Here is a 21,715-nt window from a genome sequence, read left to right on the forward strand (position 1 = left end):
CTCACCTTTTTGGCTTTTTCCCATCAAAATTCATAAAATAAACAACCATTCATTGATCAAATTTACCAACACTAATTTGATTCATAGTTGACTTGACCACTTACTTTGCACTTTGCATTGTAAAGAAAGGACCCCATTCTATACACCCTATTTTTGTGGAAGTGGGCGACCAAAATTTTTATATTGCCATTGAAGTATCTTTTTTTTCACATGTATAAATACAAGCCTCCTTCAACCCCTTGTAAAAAAAAAATATGTTTCTTGCTTTTTACTTTGATCCTCCAAGAGGATTACTACTCAAAATTAGTTTGATTTTGTCAGTTAGTTTTTCTTGTTTGGCAACTCAACACTAACAAATCAGTCCCACGTCACAATTTCAGCTAAGCCAAATTGCAAACACTCACAGTAGTGTGAGAAAAGTGGAGTGAGTGTGAGAAAAACAAACTCTATTAAATTCATATGTTCAAGAAATTAAGAAGTAGAAATCAAAATCAAAATTCTCTTCTTCTTCATTGTCAACATTGTTCAGCTTCATTCCAATCACAGTGTTTTCTTTAAAATGTCTTTTGACGATGAGTTCTTGAACTGTGATGATTTCGATCTGCAGTTTTGGATTGATGAACCAGTTTTTCCATTTGAGAGTTCACCAGTACCTGATCTTGATATTCTCAATACCAATTCAGTCTCATCAAATGAGAATCAGAGTAATGATTCGATTCCGATGAACCCATTTGATGAATTGTGTCCACCAAGTCATGAACTTAACAATCTGTCACTTCAAAATGAAACTCATTCTCAATTCCTTTCATCATTACCTGATAACAACTCTGGTTTTTATTCTGAAAATGGGTTTATATCAGGATTAAATGATAATTCGCTGACTGGAATCAAGTTAGAAGATCGTTTTACTACTGCTGGTCCTCCTCATCTTGATACCACTAGTTTCATCAATTCTGATGAGAAAATGATGATGCAGAGGAGTTTCAGTAGTCATTCTCTTGATCAAACACCAAACGATTTCTTCCAACCAGGGTTTAACCCTTTAATGCAAACACCTTATTTTCCTGCATTTTATGAACCCATGATCAGAAAAGTCTCTAGCACTGGTGATTTACAGGTCACTAACTCTCTGTTTATATCTTCTGTTTCTACCTCTGTGTTTTGTTCGTTTCTCCAAATGCGACAAGATTCTGATTCTGTATTTTGTTTCCATTTAAATTCTCAGAGAGTACACTCAAGTAATGGGTATTCATCAAGTCCATTATCTGCTACTGAGAATTGTTCATTAGTGGATGAAGCTAACTTCAAAGCAAAACCTTACACCGCTGAAGAGAAAAAACACAAGATTGATAGATACAGAAACAAACGTACTCAAAGAAACTTCAACAAAACAATCAAGGTAAATGCACAAAATCGACAAAATTACTCAAAAAACAACTTTCTAATGATTAAATTTAAGAAAATTTTGTGTATATTTTTTCTCTGCAGTATGCATGTCGAAAAACTTTAGCCGACAGTCGTCCAAGAATACGTGGCAGATTCGCTCGACACGATGAACCTTCTTTTGAGATTCCAAAAGAAGATGAAGATTTCTGGGTATAATCTTCTTTAAATTAATTTGGTTCCATTAACTTTAATGTCAAATAGTTAAAATGCATGATCTAACTAATGAAGAATTTACAGGAGCAGATGTATGAAACTAATACGTTTCAAGAAAGTCGCGGAGGGGTACGTTATAGTGGTTATGATCAACAGAAATATATTCAGCATTCTCAAAGCTTCAATGAGCAGCAATACCAGTATTTTAATGGGATTGGTACTAATTATAGTACTGTTCCATGGAATCCTACTTTAAGTGCTAGCTTTTCTCCACAGATGCTTCGGTCATACTGGTAGAATCCGTAGAATCTATGCAAAATGTTTGCTATTTGCAACGTAAATCACAAGTTGGATTATAAATTTAGGATTTTAGATAAGTGTCACTGTTCATGCAATCTCTTGTGCAAGTGTCGTAGGGTTGAGCACGGATGGTCAGCTTCGGATGACTATGCAATGGAGTAGTAGTTAATCGCACAATAAGACCTTAGCAAGTAATTACAATTCCGGTTATGTTTTTTGTTTTAATGTAAATATTTGCTGAGGATGAATACAAAAGCTTCTCATCTTGGAAATAGTTTTTTTTATTCTTTTCGCGTTCTATTCTTCACATGTACGGGGAAATAAAACAAGAATAAGAAGGGAATTATGCACCTAAATATAGTTTAGTGGAGGATAAATATATTTGAGATGATTTTGTTCTGGCATTTAAGAATAATAGATATCCATTTTATTCTTATTTGTTTGGTGGAAAGGGACTTTACTCATTATTTTGCCTCCAGTAATAATGTCATTAGTCAAATTATTATATTATGTGAAGGTACAAATATTCTAGTAAATTGACATTATGATAAATTTCATGAATATAATGTATTGTTTCCGGAGAACAGACAGGAAACAGCAAAATAAAAATCTCTGTATATATTATAAAACGTGTCAAGGTAATTGACCGGGGATCAGAAAGATTTTTCTCTATATTTTATCCGCAATGTTTTTAAAGAACAGATACAAAAGATTAAAACAAGAATTTAACTGCTTATAACGAAAAGTGGAAAAATAATTGATTAGGTATTTAGATACGACAAAATCTACCGTCACATTTTGGTACGAAAGGTAAAAGGATAATTCATTGGATAATTAGATACGACAAAATCTACCATTAAATTTAATTTTGTCGTTGAGTTCTGCCACAAAATTGTTTGGAGACGATGAATTCTGCGAACCCTCCTTGAGTCATATTTGTTTATTTTATTCGTATTTTTTTTATTTCTTTTAATAATGGGTAAAATAGTCTTTCTATAATTTAGTAAAACTTACCATCACTTAGCACTAAAAAATTAAAATATTACCATTTATCTTTCTCTTTATTTTCCTTACAACCGAAAATGTGATTCCTTCAAAAATCAACTCATACTTCAAAAAATTAAAATTAAATAAATAAATAATCAGCCAGTGTATTTTCTTCGGTATACAGAAGAATTTGACAGAAAATGACAATCGAAATTCAAAAACATGAGTAAAGCTTTACTTATTAGAGAGAAAAAAACAACTTACATGAAATCAAAACAAGGAGTTGGCCGCAAGAGTATAATGTCATACTTTTTTGGCAGATAAATAATGATCTCTAGTTTTTTTTTTTCTTATCATACTAATGGCCTCTAATTGCCTTGAGCTAATCATATTTTTCCTCACAAATCCATGAAATTTTATCTCTTGTTCGCAATTTTTTTCCATAAAAGAAGCAAACCTTATAAATTAATTAAAATATAAGCCAATTCGATATCTGGATCCTTACAGAGTTGATTAAAAGACAATCATTAAAACTTAAATATCTACCCCGATTCTTGAACGAACCTCTTACCGATTATACAAACGTTATTACCGCATCACCTGACTAATTTGCTTTGTTTGAGACCAAACAAATCTCATTTTCATCGATATCAAATAGCATAAATAGGATCATAAGTTCCAACCACGACTTATTTTTAACAAATTGCAAAACAAGGTAAGGTAAATATAAGTAATCTGAGTAACATGAACTAAAATGAAAATAGCATAGATTTCTTGAATCGATGGTAATAGGTCATGGTCGGACAGGTCGATACTGGAGTTTTGTAACAATTCAAGTTGACAAACTTGTTTATAATCTTGAAATTCACGTTGTTTAATGTATTCTTGATTTCGTGGCTAAAGTTCAACTTTTCGTAGTTATTTCTCATAGAGAATCACGTTCCAACATTGCAAACCCCTAACCCAAGAAAACTACACTGCTAACCCGCAAAAATCCAAAATTAGATTTGCAATCAAAAGAAGATAATAAAATCAATTAAACTTAAGGTCAGATAGATTAAACCCTTACCTTCGAACTTAGGAGACCTGGAACTTAAAACTAAAGTAAAACAAATCTTAGATAACAAAGAGAAAAAAGAATGTAATAAGGTGATATTTGTTGTGAATATTTTTTTCGATCTACTACATGAGAACACATAAGAGCAGGCAATGCCTTATTCATTATTTTTACTTATTTTTTTGAAATATATACCATTTATCTTTTTACCACCCTGAATATGATATACTAACAATTCAGTTAACAAATATTGCTTATCTTCTTACTGATACAAAGTTTAATATTTTTGAACTCAGATCGCTAATATCCACAAAAATAACCATTGTACCACAGTGACATAAGAAATTTCCAAATATTTGATTAAAAATTATGCGTATTTATCAGTTTAAGGAAGATGAATGATGCTTTACTTGCTAAATGGTGTTGGAGGTTTGGCATTGAAAAGTCTCATCTTTGGTACAAGCTTATTGTGGAGAAATATGGCTGTGACTTCTCCTTTTGGGTTCCAGGGCAAGTTCATACTCCATATGGTGTCTTATGCTGGAGAACTATCTTAGTTATTTGATTTCTGCAAATTCAACTCTTTGGCTTCACTCTGGTAATCAGCTTTCATTCTGGCATGATAACTGGATAGGAAATACTTGCTTTAGCCTCTTCTTTTTCCTGTATTTACAAGATAGACAGACTGCAATTTGGTAGTGTAACAGATCATGTTACTGTTGAAGGTTCCTGGCATTTTGATTTCAAGAGAGTTCTATCTAATGAAGAAACAAATCAGCTTGCTATTATGCTCTCCATCGTTGTCTCAAACCCACCTACAAGAGACACTTTGCCAAACACCAGAAGATGGACACTTACTTCTACAGGGTTATTCTCAGTAAAATCATTGTATGCTCTTTTGATCTCAGATGATGGGGTGCATGATTTTCCTCAAAAGTTTACTTGGAAGCCTGAAGTTCCTCCTAAAATTTGTTTTTTAGTTTGGTGTACTGCGCATGGTAAGATCAATTCTTTGGAAATGCTCCAATACAAAGGTATGAATTTATATAGCTCTTGTATTCTGTGTGGAGCCAGCTCTGAATTTCAAGATCACATCCTGCTTCATTGTAAGATAGCTCGCAGTATTTGATCCGCAATCACCCCTGATAAGAACTAATCTTGGGTCTTACCTGAAACTATGTTGTCCTTTGCACATATATTGTAACACCCCGAGTTACGGATCAGGTTCAAACCCATATGGAGATCCGAACTTGAAGCGTTACGGTCCGGAAAGAGACTTACACATATATATTTCTCTTAGTTAATCTTTCTTTTTTATTACAACAAATATAATTTAGCCTTTCTAATATGAATTTAAACATATGAATTTACTAATCATTTGTAACAACATTTCTAGCAACCTTATTATTTCAAATTACATTTCAATCAATACAATGAAAAGATTCAAATCTCTAAGATACTCAATCCCTTCCGCTGCGCGACTCTAATAAACCTGCAAGGATGTCAATTGGGGTGAGATTTCAGCTCAGTAGAATGGATTACCAATCTCGGATATGCATAACAATATCAATGAGTCAAGTAACATACAACATGGGTATAGAACATGATTTCGAGCGATCAATGATACATATATTCAACTATCAAGATTACCACACAAATGTTATTTTCAATTAATCGTTTAATTCATTTCCGTAACCATAGATTCAACATAAATAGTATTTATAACAGATCATCTAATTAGGATCCCAAAATAAGACTTTACTACATTAATATTGTTTCAAAAAATAATACAACTCAATTGTTCAACCAAGAGTTCACAATACCAATATTATTCTCAATAATTTAATCAAATAAATTCCAACATATCATTCACAATTTAATATTGTCACCAATATACCATGAGTCCTCTAATCATACATTTATGATGTAACACATCAATTAATAATTAATCCATTTAAATTCACACTTGAGTTCAACAATTTATTGAATTATATTTCGCACATCTCACCAACAAACCTTGAGTTCACGGTACGAAAACCTTGGTCCGTACACCCACCTATCGTTTATCGGCACAGACAGCCGCCATAGACAGTCAGGAACAAAAGTTCATATGGGGATCATACCCATTTGCTCTTGGGGATCATTACCCATTTCATTCACAGTACGAAACCTTGGTTTATACACCACCTATCGTTTATCGGCATGGACAGCCGCCATCGATGGTCGGGAAACACAAGTTCCCATGGGGATCATTACCCATTTAACTCTCGGGGATCATTACCCGCCGTTAGCATGAAACGATATTCCATCTAACGGAAAAACATGAACTTATTTAATTTTGAAAATCGTTTTTACGCACAACACAAGCAATCATGGCATATGAACATAATTTTCTTTCAAGCATTTCTACAAACAAGCTAACTGCATCCATTTTGCATCATACATATTTGGGTGATTTATTCATCCGATCTTCCTGAAACTTCTAGATAACATACATAGATCCATAAACAACCACATATCCAAATTGCACAGAAAACCAACGGTTCAAACAAAAGTTATCGAATTTAAAAGGATATCCTAAAAACTGGGAAGATTACATGTCATTACCAAACAATTCATGATAAATTCATATAAATATCAAATTGACTGAATCCAAATCATACTGATAGATAAATCACAAATATACAACTTTTTCTAAGGACTCAAATCGTTTTACCATCATTAAGACTTTCTAAGAATATCAAAAACACAGGAAAGCGAAACTGTCCAAAATTTCAGAAACTATCATCCAAATTCAAAGACAGATTCAACAGTGAATTTGTGGTGTATTGTTCTCAAAATTTTAACCATGGGTACCTAATCATGTTATCTAACAATTTAAAAAGCCTGATCATCAATAGGAGATATATATTTGTGTGTTTAAATTAATAAAATCCAACAATACAAAATCATACAAAATAAACATCCAAAGAAAACACCAAAAAAGAAAAGAGTTTCACATTCTACCTTTTATTACCTACAATATCCTCTAGATTGTCCACAAAATTCTCCTCTAAAACCATGCTTCATCTTCTTCTCTTTCTCTCTACTTTTGGTTTCTAACCTTTGTTTTTAATCTATATTCCTCCCTATTTATAATAAACTTAATACTAATTACTATACTATTTTTTTCCCTTAATTATTTTATTTGTCCTTTCATTTTTCTATTAACAAAAATGTTTATTATATTATTTATTTAGTTACCTCTTCAATTTTCCTAATTTTATTTTCCTTTTATTTACTAATCCAAAATTATAATTATGTGACTATTTCCACCCAACATTTTTCTAAGTGACAGGAGAAGGATTTCAAAATATATAAACTAATGCAACCCATATGGTCTATGGATTTCAAAATATATAAACTAATCATCTACAACTCAAACCACCTGGTTAGCTAATTTGGGTATAACCCGACATGAAACGGTAATTAAAAATACCGGGTATTACATATATGGCCTGTTAATTCAATTTTTGCTGCTAAAGTTGTTTGGGATCTAATTCCTGCTGCTCTGGTTTGGGTTTTGTGGAGAGAGCGGAATTGCAGCACCTTTGAACCTAATTATAGTTTCAAGACCGATATGGACTTAGCTATAGATGCCAAAACTCTGGTGCTAAGTTGGGCTAATGCTTTTGGGAAGAGAGTGCATTGCAATTTCTCTTAATCCGTTAGCAATTGGGAGACTGTTTTTTGCTAGTTTTTTTCTTGTTTTTTTTTTTATAGTTGTTGTTTCTCATATCTACCTTTTGTAGACTACTGTAAATTCTTCTTACTCTAATAAAATTCTCTCTTCCATCAAATAAAAAAAAAGTATCATGTGATCAAGGAAATAATTGCAGTAGCGGCTTAGGTGTAGCTTGACTGTAAATAGCCACAAGGAATCGGCACTAATTAAGTAGTTAATTAATATTAAATGATGATTAGCTTAAGAACATTTAAAAGTTCCCATTTATATTGGGTTTGACTGCTCCAACCATGACCTATGTTTCCTCGATTGCCCAAACCTACCCCTAGGTACATATAAAGGCTAAAATCCGATTCCTAAAACTTGTTTAATCGATTCTAAACAAGTCTTCGAAGACACCCATATAATTTACACAAAATTGGTTAAAAAGACCAAAATCAATAATTCTTGGGTGAAATGGACAGTTAGATTTTGATAATGTTTAAATGGACAAAAATGTAAAAATAGGAAGGATGTAATCAGTTTCATCATGCCCACTTTCAAATATTTTTTCTTATTTTTAATTTACACAGGATGTATCCAGTTTCATCCTTGCTATTTTTTAAAACAGTTTCATCCTTACTTTTTATTTTTTGGCCATTTCACCCAAACTATTTTTTACTCGTCCATTTGAACCGTGCTTTAAAAATATTTGGACAAATGACCTATTTTCCGTATAACTTAATTAATAATGACATTCACCCAATAAATGTTGTCTGGTTATAGTTAAGCTTTCATATGACCGTTGCTTTTCTTTTTTATCTTTCTTTCTTTTTGCTTTATGGGAGAAGGATGGGTATGGTCCCGCCCTACTGAACAGACTCTTTGCACCGGACCCGCTCTCGAAGTTGGTCCAACCAACTTAGACCCAATATTGTATTACCATCTCCAATAGAGGTTGGAGATTTTATCTTTTTTTATGACACATAAGATTTCAAACCCTCATTTACATTAAATTCATCTCCAAGAGTGGGTCCTATTAAGTAGGAAGGGTGTCAAAATAAATATGAAGATCTTGGAGAAAGTCTTATTTAGATATTCTGAATGACCTCCACGTCATCCTTTTAACCATATTTTAAATTATTACTTTTAAATAATTTTTTCTTAACCGATAGGAAAAAATGAATCAATTTTATCATTATCCAGAAAAAACAAATCCTCAAAATAAGACCCCCACTGTTGGAGATAGTCCATGAGAAAATCATTGTTATTTTTGCCATATACATATGACCTCATAAATAAGGATCTAAATAAAAATTTCACGTAAGATTTTTAGCACCCACTGTTGGAGATGCTTTTAGTGGAGTCCCACCTCCCATCCCTATCCATACGGTGGAAAAGGTTGTCAAAATTTCATGAACAATGACCAACTCCTACAAGTGAGAAACGAATTTTTGGCCACTCACACATGAAAAAAAAACGGGAGTAATGAACTTCATTGTACTAGACAATGAAGTCCCGAAAGTAGACACTAATCCGGTGTTAAAGGAATAAACGTGACATACAAAAAATTATGCTGTAGAATCCGTACTGAAAAAGATTCTCTTAAGTCACCGAAAAAAATGCATTATTCTTCGCAAAAAATTCTCTTATAATTATATAACCAACCACCATGTTGGTGTTGATCTGGTATGTTCACTCCTAGTACTATTTTCATGCACAATATTATCGGCGATTGGTATTGCGGTTCGATTTCTTAGAGTTGTTCTAAAAAGTGTTTGTTTATTCATTCTTTGCAAACGATGCTATATTCTTTTGTTTTTGTTAGTTGACAACACTATTATATTAGTGCACGAATGGTTGTGCGATTATCAAGTGGGATTAGCTTTTGATTAAATTCATTAAAAAATAAGGTCATACAGTTCCATAACGATGAATCCGATGACAAAAGGTACGGTAATCATAAAAAAACATCATAAAATAACTAAGCTTGTAATTAACGTTTTGGCTATACCTATTTGCAGTTGTTGCTATGATTGTTTTTATGCTCTAGAAAAGGGGGAGGGCTAAAGTGCAAGAGACGAAGTCACTCAATAAGACAGGTTCCTAAAGTATGTTTACTCACACTTTGGTTCTCATAAAGAAGATCTAGTGTCCATTTAACTCGGGGTTTTCTGGCAATAAATTGTCTATTAAGTTTATAGAGGTAATTTACTACACTAGTTTGAAATTAACCAAGGAAGTGCAAGATTTATTAAGGCTTAATTTCTAGTTGCAAAACCAAATCAAAAGAAGAAAACAGCATAAACAAAAGCAGTCAAAACTCTGACATTCCATTACCACCAAAGTTGGGATATCCTTTTAAAGTTTTCATTCGTAGAGAGACTCATCTAAAAGTTTTCATAGAGTGTACTCGGCACTGTGAACTAGGGTCATATTAGTTGAGTTTGAGCATGAAAACTTGAAGAGGATATATAGAGGAATCGACGATAACATATATTCCATCGTAAAAGCAGTACAACCCTGTACAAGAGACTTTTTGACTCATTGATGTGAAACTTGAAAACATCCTGAATTAGCCTTGTAGTCAATCCAAATGAATCCGACCTCAAAGGCCCTCTCGACAGTGGTGCAGCCAAGATTATAATTTAAAGAGAGTTTAAAGAAGGAAAAAAACTTTGTCAGCACAAATAAAGATGAACGGACAATTTTAAGAGAATGGATTGCATCACATACTATTTGCAGTTCATTTATGTGGATCTATAATCAAACCAGTGGTCTAAGCTGATGTAGCTTTGGGTGATTACTGGTTGACATCGTTTTCGTGTGAGACCTACTGTTTTTTAAAGAGTTTCTTTCTTTACATTTTAGAGTTTAATAGACAGACTTCTAATTGAATTGCAAAGTTATAAACCAGGAATAGTAGCTCTGGGTCACAAGTATTATAGCGCGTTCAGATACAATTCTGTTTCTGACTTCTGCTTCTCCAGAAGTCAGAAATCACAAGTTCAAATATTTTGTGTTAGAGCATTGCTCGGTTGAACCCACTAGCATTGTTATGTCAAGTTAGTTGTCAATTTTAGTTGCCAAAATGCATTCTTGATTTAGAATACTAAAGATAGTTTGGACTAGATTAGGTCTAAGAAGAATCGAAGCTATCCTTAAAGGATGAAGATTGAAGACTACAAGAAGACATCAATAAGTACTTCATCAACAAAGGTATATGATTGATTTCATTTGTATTCTTGTTCAATTCTACCTTTCTAATCTATCGAGATAAATGCTCACTCTATGGAACAATTCTTATGACGGTAAATGTACATTTATGTATATATACTTGAGGTTATTTGATTCATGATTTTTGTGACAATAACCTTTATTCCTATAAAGGATCTCATGTTATAATGAATGAGATTACGAATTCAACGAGCCAAGAATCACTCAATTCCGAGTTATAACGATGAAGTTATGAGTGATTTATTAAAGTAACAATTATAAGTGTTGTAATAATTGTTACAGTTCGTTAGTAGGAAACAATCCATGCATTGTTTGTTACGGTTCACGGACTTGGGCCCAATTACGTGACTAAAACGCATTTTTGGTCAAGTTGGTGATGTTTCCTTATTTAGGCAAGATGGCTATTAATCCAAACATATTTGATTACCATATTAAAGTGTTTGTGATAACTTTTAATTCCTGCCTAAGTTAAAATGTTTATTCACATAAATATAATATTTGATAAATAATTATTTATTTAATTATTTTGGCAAGAGTTGTAGCTTAGGAAAGACTCCCAAAATTAAGAGAGTCTTGAAAAAGAAAAATAGTTATGCTTAACTTTCAAGCTACCTTTCACTATAAATAAAGGGTTCATGAGTGCTACACGTTTCATCCCCTTTGGAAAATTTGTGTAAGCTTCATAAGGTTGTTTTCCATGTCTTTTTTTCTTCGTGAACAAGAGTGAGATAAAAGTATTTGTATTGGGGATCACAAAGCCGATTTGGACTTAATCTTCGTGATTGATCATACAACTTGTAATCTAGGTTTTTCACCTCTTGTTTATTCTACGGTTTTCTCTTCTGATATAAAACTATTCAAGAGTTGTTGATCATAAACCCTAGGTTTTGATAGATTTCAGTTTCCGATCGTATACCAACACTTGTTAGTCGAAATCGGAAGCTAGAAAGAAAAACTTCGATTAAGGTATCTCGTAAAAATCCTTAAGAATTTTTAAACAAGATATTTCCAGATTTATTCTAGTTGTTCTTGGAAATTGATCTTTGGAATCGCCCAAGGTCACTTACGAAAATCAGGTTCACGGACTCCTTGTGTGTACGCATGCTGATTGTAAATTAAAACCCTAATCTACAAGTTTGTTTTGATATTACTTTTACCTGGTAATTGTTTTTCTCAAAACAAACACAAGATTTCCAAAAATTTGATGTGCATCTAAAGTGAAATCGATTCGGTAATTTGTGAAAACAAAAGATCGAAAATATCAATCGTGTTGTTGTATCTTCTAAAGAGAGATTACGAGAAGAATTGCTAATGAGAATCGGTGTTCTGCTAGGAGTTCTATAAGTGATTGAATACAGCTGAAAGAGGTATTACATCTAGTCCGAATAGGTAGTAGGAAATTGGTGTAACATGTGTTTATTCTGGACTAGGTCCCGTGGTTTTTCTGCATTTGCGGTTTCCTCATTAAAAAAATTTCTGGCCTCTGTGTTATTTCTTTCCGCATTATATTTGTTTATATAATTGAAATATCACAGGTTGTACGTAAGTTCAATCAGTTGTTGAATCCGACCCTTGGGTTGTTGATTAAATTTATTGACACTTGGATATTGGTTTTTGATACCGTCCAAGTTATTTCTTATATTCAACCGGGATCGCAAATTCCTGTTTGTTTGATTGCGGATTGAATTGAGAAATTGAGATATAACTCTTTGATATACTTTTCTTAAGATTGAGTCTGACTGTCTAGTTGATTCTCTTGAGAGTATATTGGAGTTAGTCCATACATATTTCCAAAACAATTATTGGGTGTAGTTGTTAGACCCTCACTTTTTAAATTGGTATCACAGCAGGTAAACACGCTAAGACCTCATAAGTATGTGCTTGTAGCAATCTAATTCAATGGACATAAGTGTTATCTCTATAAACGTACCGCCATCCTTCGATGGCACGAACTATTTACGGTGGAAAATTGATATGCGTGCTTTTATTCAAGCGCGAGATTTTCAATCATGGGTTCGTATTGTTAATGGCTATAATCCTCCATTAGTTACAGTAGACGGTGTAACTGTTGCAGAGGATATTGGTGATTATGATAATCTTGAGATTCTTGATGCAAAGAAAAATTCTGACGAATTAAATGCTATCATCCATTCCATTACCCCAGATCTTCAGCACCACGTGACTACGTGTAATAAGTCTAAAGATGCTTGGGATATCTTAGAAACCGTATTTGAAGGGAATTCCGCAGAGAAAAAAGCGAGGCTTCAAAACGTAGCATCTGACTGTGAAAACCTTCGCATGTCTGATGATGAAACCTTTGATGAGTTTAACCAAAAACTTTCTGAAATAATTAACACCTCGTATTCATCAGGAAGAATTATTCCAGAGAAAGTTATTGTGTTCAAAATTCTCAGGTCTCTACCATCAAGATCCGAGTCTAAGAAACATGTCATTGGAGAAGCAAACGATCTTTCTACACTCTCCATAAATACTCTTGTTGGAAAGTTAAAGATCTTTGATAATGAACACGCTTCTAGAAAAGAGGTGATTTCTCTTAAAGCTGCAAATAATTCTGAATCCTCTAAGGATAAATCTGGTTCGCCGGATACTAAGGATTTTATTCCACGACAATTTAGAAAACTCTTGAGAGACAGGAAAAAGAGTTTTTGTGAAGTTACAACATCTCCTAATGATGATGTACAATGATATAACTGTCGTGGTTTCGGGCACCTTTCTTCAGTATGTTCTAGCTGGAGTCATAGACAATCGGCATATGTAGCAGCTTTGCCTACTCTTGATGATGGATCGAATATTATGATCACCAAGAGTACGCAGGCGAGGTTGCATTAGCTTCTGGAAAAATTCTTTCGGATACTGATTCTGATTCTGAAAAAGAAGTGTTCCATGTAGATCCAGTTGCTAATAATCTTCATAAGGAATGTCATCAGAAACTCTCGGAAGCTGAAAGCACCATTTTCAGTGAGAAAGTTAAATATGACAGACTTCGTAGTGGGAATAAAGACTTGCAAGACCAACTTTATTCTATCGGTGCAAGAAGTTATCTCAACGAATTACGAAATCTTAAAGAAGAAATTGTCGGAAGTCGAGATCGGGAAGTTATTCTTCAATCAAAGCTAGATAACTTGGAGAACATTGAGATGACCTTGTTATTTGATTCAGAATGAGAAGATCTCAAAGTTCAATTTGAATCATCCTAGAATGATCTAGTTATTTCGCTCGAAAAGGTCAAAAGGATGTAAGAAGAAAACTCGAACTTGAAAGAGAGTTTATCTAGAAATAGCATCTCAGAAAAATTAACCTCGATATTGGGAGCATGTAGAATTCATTGTGATACACGAGTATTGGGATATGAAGGAATAAACGCTCCTGGTATTTTCAAATAGGTAAAATTTTTTAGAGCTAAAGATTCTTCTAAACCAAAACCTTCCACGGTTGAAAAAAGTGAAGTATCTTTACCAACTGCCGATGACGAAAAGAGGAAATTATGTCAAACTCCAAAGCAAGAACATACACATTCAGGTAATACTAAACATAACTTATTCCATTCTACTAAACATTTCTTTTATTATGGAAAACCAGGTCACTTGAATAGAATTGCAGATATCTTAAACGAAAGAAAACCAGATCTGATTCTGTTAAGATGACAAGATCTGATGTTCCAAACTGGAAAAAAACTGAGTCTAATAATTCCAGTTTTTCAGTATTCCCTCAAAGAAGTTTCATAATTATATTGGGGAGAAAAAGAAATACGTTGCTCCAAAAGATACTCAGAACTGGGTACCAAAGAAGATCAATAAATCAACGACTACTATTAAGAATGATCTCCCAAACAAGAGTTAGAAAAGGGATAACATCTTTAAAAGGTATGGAACAATTATTGAAAGTTTCAAGGAAGTTGTTAAATTCCTAGAATCCATGCATGATTTTGTTTCGAATACCTGTGGTGAGCAAGATTTTGTTCACCTCAACACAACCTGATTGTGTTGGAAGTGCATCCTCACCAAGAAGCCCTTATAAATGCGGCGAGGATTGCAAAAGAATTGGGGCGCACATATTATGTTGTGTAATTTTTGAATATGTGGAACAATTTATTGTTTCGAGCTGAGTTTAACTCACTTACATATTTCTCGAAATATATGTTGGTAAGCTTTCGCTTTGGACAAATTCATCTTACTAGTGACGAAAGTCATATTAGTTTCAATCACTTGAAAATCGCTTTGACGAAAAATAGTTTGTGAACGACAACTATATAACGTTCTCTAAGAATGTTTCAATGATTGAAATGAGAGTTTAGAACACATAACTATGGTTGGATATAAACATTGTAAGACAACTCATATGTGTGTAACTCCAATATGTTTGAACCAAAGTATGCGTACTTTACTGCTCAGGATAACCGAAACTAAAGTCCGCGTACTAGTACGCGCACTGCCGGAGGTTCACATCCCGTGAATTTCTGCTGGAGTTTGTAAACTGAAAACAAACTTATTCCGGGTACTTAAGTACGCGTACCATTATGCGTACTTAAGTGGGTTAGTTTCTAAAACCGATTATTCGTGAATTTAAACTTATATAAACTAAGGAATGCGTACTTGCAAACCGTGGCTATAAAGTTCATGAATTGATTCGAGTGAATCAAATCTTTTTTGTTTCGATTGTATCTTTTATACTTATATGAGATATAAGCAATTGAACAACTCTCTAACTAGTTTCATTTGAGTCATTTGAACTAGTTATGGTTAAGATGAATATGGCTAAATACCACACTATGGTTCTTAATTACCTAACTTGATTTGTGATTATAATTCTTAAACATAACAGGGTAGATGAAATAATCAAAATCATTGGATTTTGGTTTTTATTGTCAAAGAAACTTTTGTATACACTTATGATAACCATTATTGGTGTAAATCCTTGTGGAAAAGGTTATTCTTCCTTCTATAAGCATATCAATTCTTTTTTATACAAGTTTGTATCTTAGATAAGATGATCACAATACTTGATCTTCATGATTACATATTGTGTATTGTTACCATGAGATTGTTCTAAACTTTTTAGTAACACAATCTCATGAGAGACTTTCAATGATTGGTTCTTAAATCGTATCTTCTTGTAGGATTTCTAAAATCTAATATATAAATCCTTCTCCCTGGAGAAAGGTCACTCTTGTTGTTCTTTCGGGAATGACATTTTATGGGGGAGAGTTCTTTTGAACTTGTGCTTAATTGCTATATCTTTGAGGGGAGAAGCGGTTGTGGAACATGTAGGGGTCAACTTGTATCTTAATAAACTCCTTGATGGAGTCAATAAGTTTCGACTCTGTGATATCGTCTAAAAAAAGTTGATATGTTTCAATCCTTTTGGTCAAGAAGTGTCTCCGTGGAAATTTCATGAGGATCCCACTAGTTTTCGTACCTTTGCCAATTTATATTGACAAAAAGAGAGAGAATTAATGTGTAGTTCACACTACAAATACATATAGTTTACGGATCATTATGTAAGAGGGAGTGGTTTTCATGTTGATATGGAGTATTGACTAAGGGGGGTGATACATATATCACCGTAATATTATTGTCAAAGTTGTGATACAATGAAACTTTGATGCTATGTAATAATACTATGATGGATCTTCAACAAGTACAAGATGAACACACGTAGAGTTGAAGAACTAAGGAAATCAAGCATGTCGGATTTTTGGAGTTGTAATGCTTTTAACAAGTACAATCCATATGTAAAATGGTTTTGTCACTAAAATTGACAAAGGGAGAGATTGTTAGAGCATTGCTCGGTTTAACCCACTAGCATTGTTATGTCAAGTTAGTTTTCAATTTTAGTTGTCTAAATGCATTCTTGATTTAGCATACTAAAGATAGTTTCAGACTAGATTTGGTCTAAGAAGAATCGAAGCTATCCTTAAAGGATGAAGATTGAAGACTATAAGAAGACATCAACAAGTACTTCATCAACAAAGGTATGTGATTGATTTCATTTAGATTCTTGTTCAATTCTACCTTTCTAATCTATCGAGATAAATGCTCACTCTATGGAACAATTCTTATGACGATAAATGTAACATTTATGTATATATACTTGAGGTTATTTGATTCATGACTTTGGTGACGATAACCTTTATCCCTATAGAGGATCTCATGTTATAGTGAATGATCTTACAAATTAAACGAGCCAAGAATCATTAAATTCCGAGTTATAACGATGAAGTTATGAGTGATTTATTAAAATAACAATTACAAGTGTTGTTGTAATTGTTACAGTTCGTTAGTATGAAACAATCCATAGACTGTTTGTTACGGTTCACGGACTTGGGCCCAATTACGTGACTAAAATGCATTTTTGGTCAAGTTGGTGATGTTTCCTTATCTAGGAAAGATGGCTATTAATCCAAACATATTTGATTACCATATTAAAGTGTTTGTAATAACTTTTAATTCCTGCTGCCTAAGTTAAAATGTGATTTATTCACATAAATACAATATTTGCTAATTAATTATTTATTTAATTATTTCGGAAAAAGTTGTAACTTAGGAAAGCTTCCCAAAATTAGGAGAGTCTTGAAAAAGGAAAATAACTATGCTTAGCTTTCAAGCTTCCTTTCACCATAAATAAAGGGTTCATGAGTGCTACACGTTTTCATCCCCTTTGGAAAATTTGTGTAAGATTCATAAGTTTGTTTTCCATGTCTTATGTTCTTCGTGAACAAGAGTGAGATACAAGTCTTTGTATTTGGGATCACAAAGCCGAGTTGGATTTAATCTTCTTGATTGATTATACAACTTGTAATCTAGGTTTTTCACCTCTTGTAAATTCTACGGTTTTCTCTTCTGATATAAAACCATTTAAGATTGTTGATCATAAACCCTAGGTTTTGATAGATTTCAGTTTCCGATCGTATACCAACACTTGTTAGTCGAAATCGGAAGCTAGAAAGAAAAACTTCGATTAAGGTATCTCGTAAAAATGCTTAAGAATTTTTAAACAAGATATCTCTAGATTTATTCTAGTTGTTCTTGTTGTTGAATTATTAGGGTTTTCTTAACTTGGAATTTGATCTTTGGAATCGCCCAAGTTCACTTACGAAAATCAGGTTCACGAACTCCTTGTGTGTATGCATACTGATTGTAAGTTAAAACCTAATCTATAAGTTTGTTTTGATATTACTTTTACCTAATAATTGTTTTTCTCAAAAAAAACACAAAATTTTCAAAACCTTGATTTACATATAAAGGCAAATTGATTCGGTATTTTGTGAAAACAAAAGATCCAAAAATATCAACCATATTTTTGTATCTTCTAAAGAGAGCCTTGGGTTCTGCTAGAAGATTTACGAGAAGAATTCCTAATAAGAATTGGTGTTCTGCTAGGAGTTCTATAAGTGCTTGAATACAGCTAAAGGAGGTATTACATTTAGTCCGAATAGGTAGTAGGAAATTGGTGTAACAGCTTATAATCAGTGTGCGTTTATTTTGGTCTAGGTCCCGGGGTTTTTCTGCATATGCAGTTTCCTCGTTAACAAAATTTCTGGTGTCTGTGTTATTTCTTTTCCTCATTATATTTGTTTATATAATTGAAATATCACAGGTTGTACGTAAGTTCAATCAATTGTGAATCCGACCCTTGGGTTGTTGATTAAATTGATTGGCACTTGGATATAAGTTTTAATACCGTCCAACATATTTCTTATATTCAATCGGGCTCGCAAATTCCTATTTTTTTGATTGCGGATTGAATTGAGAAATTGAGATATAACTCTTTGATATACTTTTCTTAAGATTGAGTCTGACTGTCTAGTTGATTCTCTTGAGAGTAAATTGGAGTTAGTCCATACATATTTCCAAACGAATTATTGGGTGTGGTTGTTAGACCTCCACTTTTTCATTTTGCTTCACAAAATGTCGACTTCTCTGTTTCTAGAAGTCGTTCTGAAATTCTACACCCAAACTGACTTCTTTCTTTTTGATTTACAGAAATCAAAAAGTTACTTATGGATGTGTATCCATACGTGCTATTAACCCAAGAGCACTTTTAATTCTAGTTAATAATGGGAAAATAGAGGAACTTGACCTAATTGTCGGGAAACCGAGGTTACGTTCATCTCGAACCGGCATGTTTCCATAGAAGTTAATTCCATGAGACATCCTAATTTAGATAACTAGCTCGAATCCTTTACTTACATCTTTAGATTAGCATGATCAGATAATACTAGCACGAATATATACTCAATATGATAATAGACAATCAAACACAACACAAAGATTACGTGGTTCACCTTCCCTTTGTAGGCTACATCCGCGGCCAAAACCACCCCGAGAATCTTCATTATCATAACAAGTTATAATCAACTAGTTATATAACCCACTGGCGCTAAACGTTAGAAACAACAAGACATATTACGAAGAGTTTACCTCTTCCTTTGTTCTTCTTCTTCCATAAACTTCCACCACCATGGTTACCTCGACTTTAGACAAGAACACGAAGAACATCATGATTTCTAGCTTCTTCCACATGAACCCTAGATTTCTCCCACACCCTTTCTCACTAAAAGTCTCTCTTCTCACATAGATTTTTCCGCATCACCAATCATTGCAGGACACAACGGTTGTGAACCGAACACTCTCATAAAGAGAGGATTCTCCAAGAGAATGGATTTCTACTCACAATATAATCCCTCTGATATACTAGACAAATCCTTGCTCCCCAATTCTTATAACTCCTAAAAATAGACTCACACTTTAATTAGGAAATCCTAAACTAGGAAACCACATAACTTGGAAAACACTCTACCAAACCGTCATACAAGTTTCCTAATCCAAGTGAACCTTGTAGACATTCCAAACCCGAAACTGCCCTTTAACCACGGTTTTGACAGCATTAGATCACTGTTTTCTGCTGCAAAATTGTTACCTAAAGTCTGTTTTCCGCCATATGATTTTGTATATGGAACAAAACCCCAACACTAATTACCTGGACCTACACATGAATTTGGCAAAGAATTACCACTTTTGCCGGGTTGTATCTAATTATATTAAAATCCGTCAGTAGTGAAGCATTGATTAATTAATGGTTATAAATCATTACAAATTAGAAAACAAATTTCAAGTAATGGCTACCTGGCTATAGCTTGACACGTAGCCGTGCGGTAAGCACAAATCGAACTATTTTTTCGCCTTTTACTAAAGAATACCGTGTGCTTGCCGTTTTATAGGCGGCATACGCCTAATAGTCACTAGTAAAAAGGAGCACTAGGAGTATTATGCTTTTCCACTAATTCATATTTAACTAATTTAAATTGATGATTAGTTTAAGAATAATCAAGAGTGCCCATATGTGCGGTGAGTTTGACTACTAACCAATCTTCAGGAGTCCCAAATCATATCAGTCCCTTGTCTCTGCTGTTTACCTCTAGTTGCACATGAAACACCAACTTGAGCCATCCATGGAGGGTCTGGGAATTCTCTTGTATGTCGACAATCTAGATTCTTAGCTATATATCAAGATCAGTCAAACTAATAATGTACCTATTGTCCATTAAGTTTATAGATGTAGTTTAGTACTAGATTGAAGTTAATATATAAAGGGTTTAATTAATGCAACTGAAAGTGCAAGGTTAAATACAGTTTGAACACCCATATGAAATAATAGCAGAAGAAAAAAGCAACAACAAAAGCAGTCAAAACTCTGACATTCCATTACCCCCCTGGTGCAGAATCAATGAAAAATAGACTGAATGCGACCTCCCATCTCATGTATATAAATTTTCATTAATCTTTTTTGAATTGTGCAAAAGTGTATGCCCTTTTAAAAGTGTTTTTTGGTCACTGTCTAGTGGGGTGTTTAAGCCAACGATAATAGTCGAGTATGAAACACTGAACTTATAATGTAATGGATATTTCGCAAAATATACTACTTTAGCAATTTTAGTTTATAATAAAGAGGAAAGCACTTTGAAAATGACATTGTTGATAAAAAGCCCTAAACTACGAATTATAACTTTGCTAAAGAAGTCATGGTATATAGTTATACGAGTGTGTGGAACTGTGGATACCTTGAGAGCAAAATTTATCTGGTTGAATGTGAACTAACTACAGAACACTGTAAGACACGCAATGTTACCATCATGGAGAAAGTGGTTATCAAGTTCTTTTTGGCCGTGAAAGACAAGATGGAAGATGTTTTATTGTGCATTCTTATATGTGCAAAATTCTCAAAATGAAGAAGAAGCTAAATACGAAGTTCAGTGGTCCCAAATTTAAAAGGGCCTTAGGAAGTGGTCTTATATACTTTTAACTAGTACTTGCAGCCGGAAAAAGTTGGCCGGCTGCATGTTCTTAGGGCACCAGTACTACTGTCTAAACCATACTCTTTCTAATTTCTATAACTTGGTATTTCTGTTTCTTACCAATAGTGGTTTCCTTATTTAGTTGTGTTTCTTTGTAAAGTTGTGTTTCCTTATTCGATTAAAGCTATATATAAGCTTCTGCTGCAGAACTAATAGTATTATTTGTTGCTGTTGTCAGATCTATTATACAGTCACCGGCCCGGTGTCTAAACCTGTATTTCAAACGTCGTATATATAAGTATTAAGCGACTGGTTAATAATAATGAAAACCCTAATTCGTGTAGAAAAAAGAAGAAGCATAAAGTTGTCATTGTCGAGCCTTCCGGAAGAGATTCAGGTACTTATTCTTTTGAGGTTACCAGTGTCATCCATCTTAACTTGTAAGTGCGTGTGAAAGGTATGGTTTTCTCTAATCACTAGTATTAGGAAATACGATATATATATGGTAAGTGTCGTA

General features: G+C 33.4%; 1 protein-coding gene and 1 non-coding gene across 2 annotated transcripts; both read left to right on the forward strand.

Moving 5' to 3' along the window:
- The first annotated feature begins 362 nt into the window (after positions 1–362).
- Positions 363–2,116, forward strand: LOC113301717. Its single transcript, XM_026550512.1, has 4 exons — positions 363–1,117; positions 1,226–1,399; positions 1,489–1,596; positions 1,684–2,116. Exons 1-4 carry the CDS (start codon positions 560–562, stop codon positions 1,894–1,896), a joined length of 1,053 nt encoding a protein of 350 aa, XP_026406297.1. The 5' UTR covers positions 363–559; the 3' UTR covers positions 1,897–2,116.
- Positions 2,117–20,048: 17,932 nt separating this feature from the next.
- LOC113307019 lies at positions 20,049–20,166 on the forward strand. The gene has a single exon (XR_003338988.1). It is a non-coding gene; the product is annotated as a U5 spliceosomal RNA (small nuclear RNA).
- Positions 20,167–21,715: the final 1,549 nt, after the last annotated feature.

The sequence above is a fragment of the Papaver somniferum genome, chromosome 8 (assembly GCF_003573695.1).
Source record: "Papaver somniferum cultivar HN1 chromosome 8, ASM357369v1, whole genome shotgun sequence".
NCBI lineage: Eukaryota > Viridiplantae > Streptophyta > Magnoliopsida > Ranunculales > Papaveraceae > Papaver > Papaver somniferum.

What these genes read in the sequence shown, in the direction of transcription:
- LOC113301717 (XM_026550512.1), top strand. Translation starts at nt 560, where the DNA reads ATGTCTTTTGACGATGAGTTCTTGAACTGTGATGATTTCGATCTGCAG. An exon ending in CTAGCACTGGTGATTTACAG is followed by an intron (nt 1,118 to 1,225) that starts GTCACTAACTCT and finishes TTAAATTCTCAG; the next exon opens with AGAGTACACTCAAGTAATGG. An exon ending in ACTTCAACAAAACAATCAAG is followed by an intron (nt 1,400 to 1,488) that starts GTAAATGCACAA and finishes TTTTCTCTGCAG; the next exon opens with TATGCATGTCGAAAAACTTT.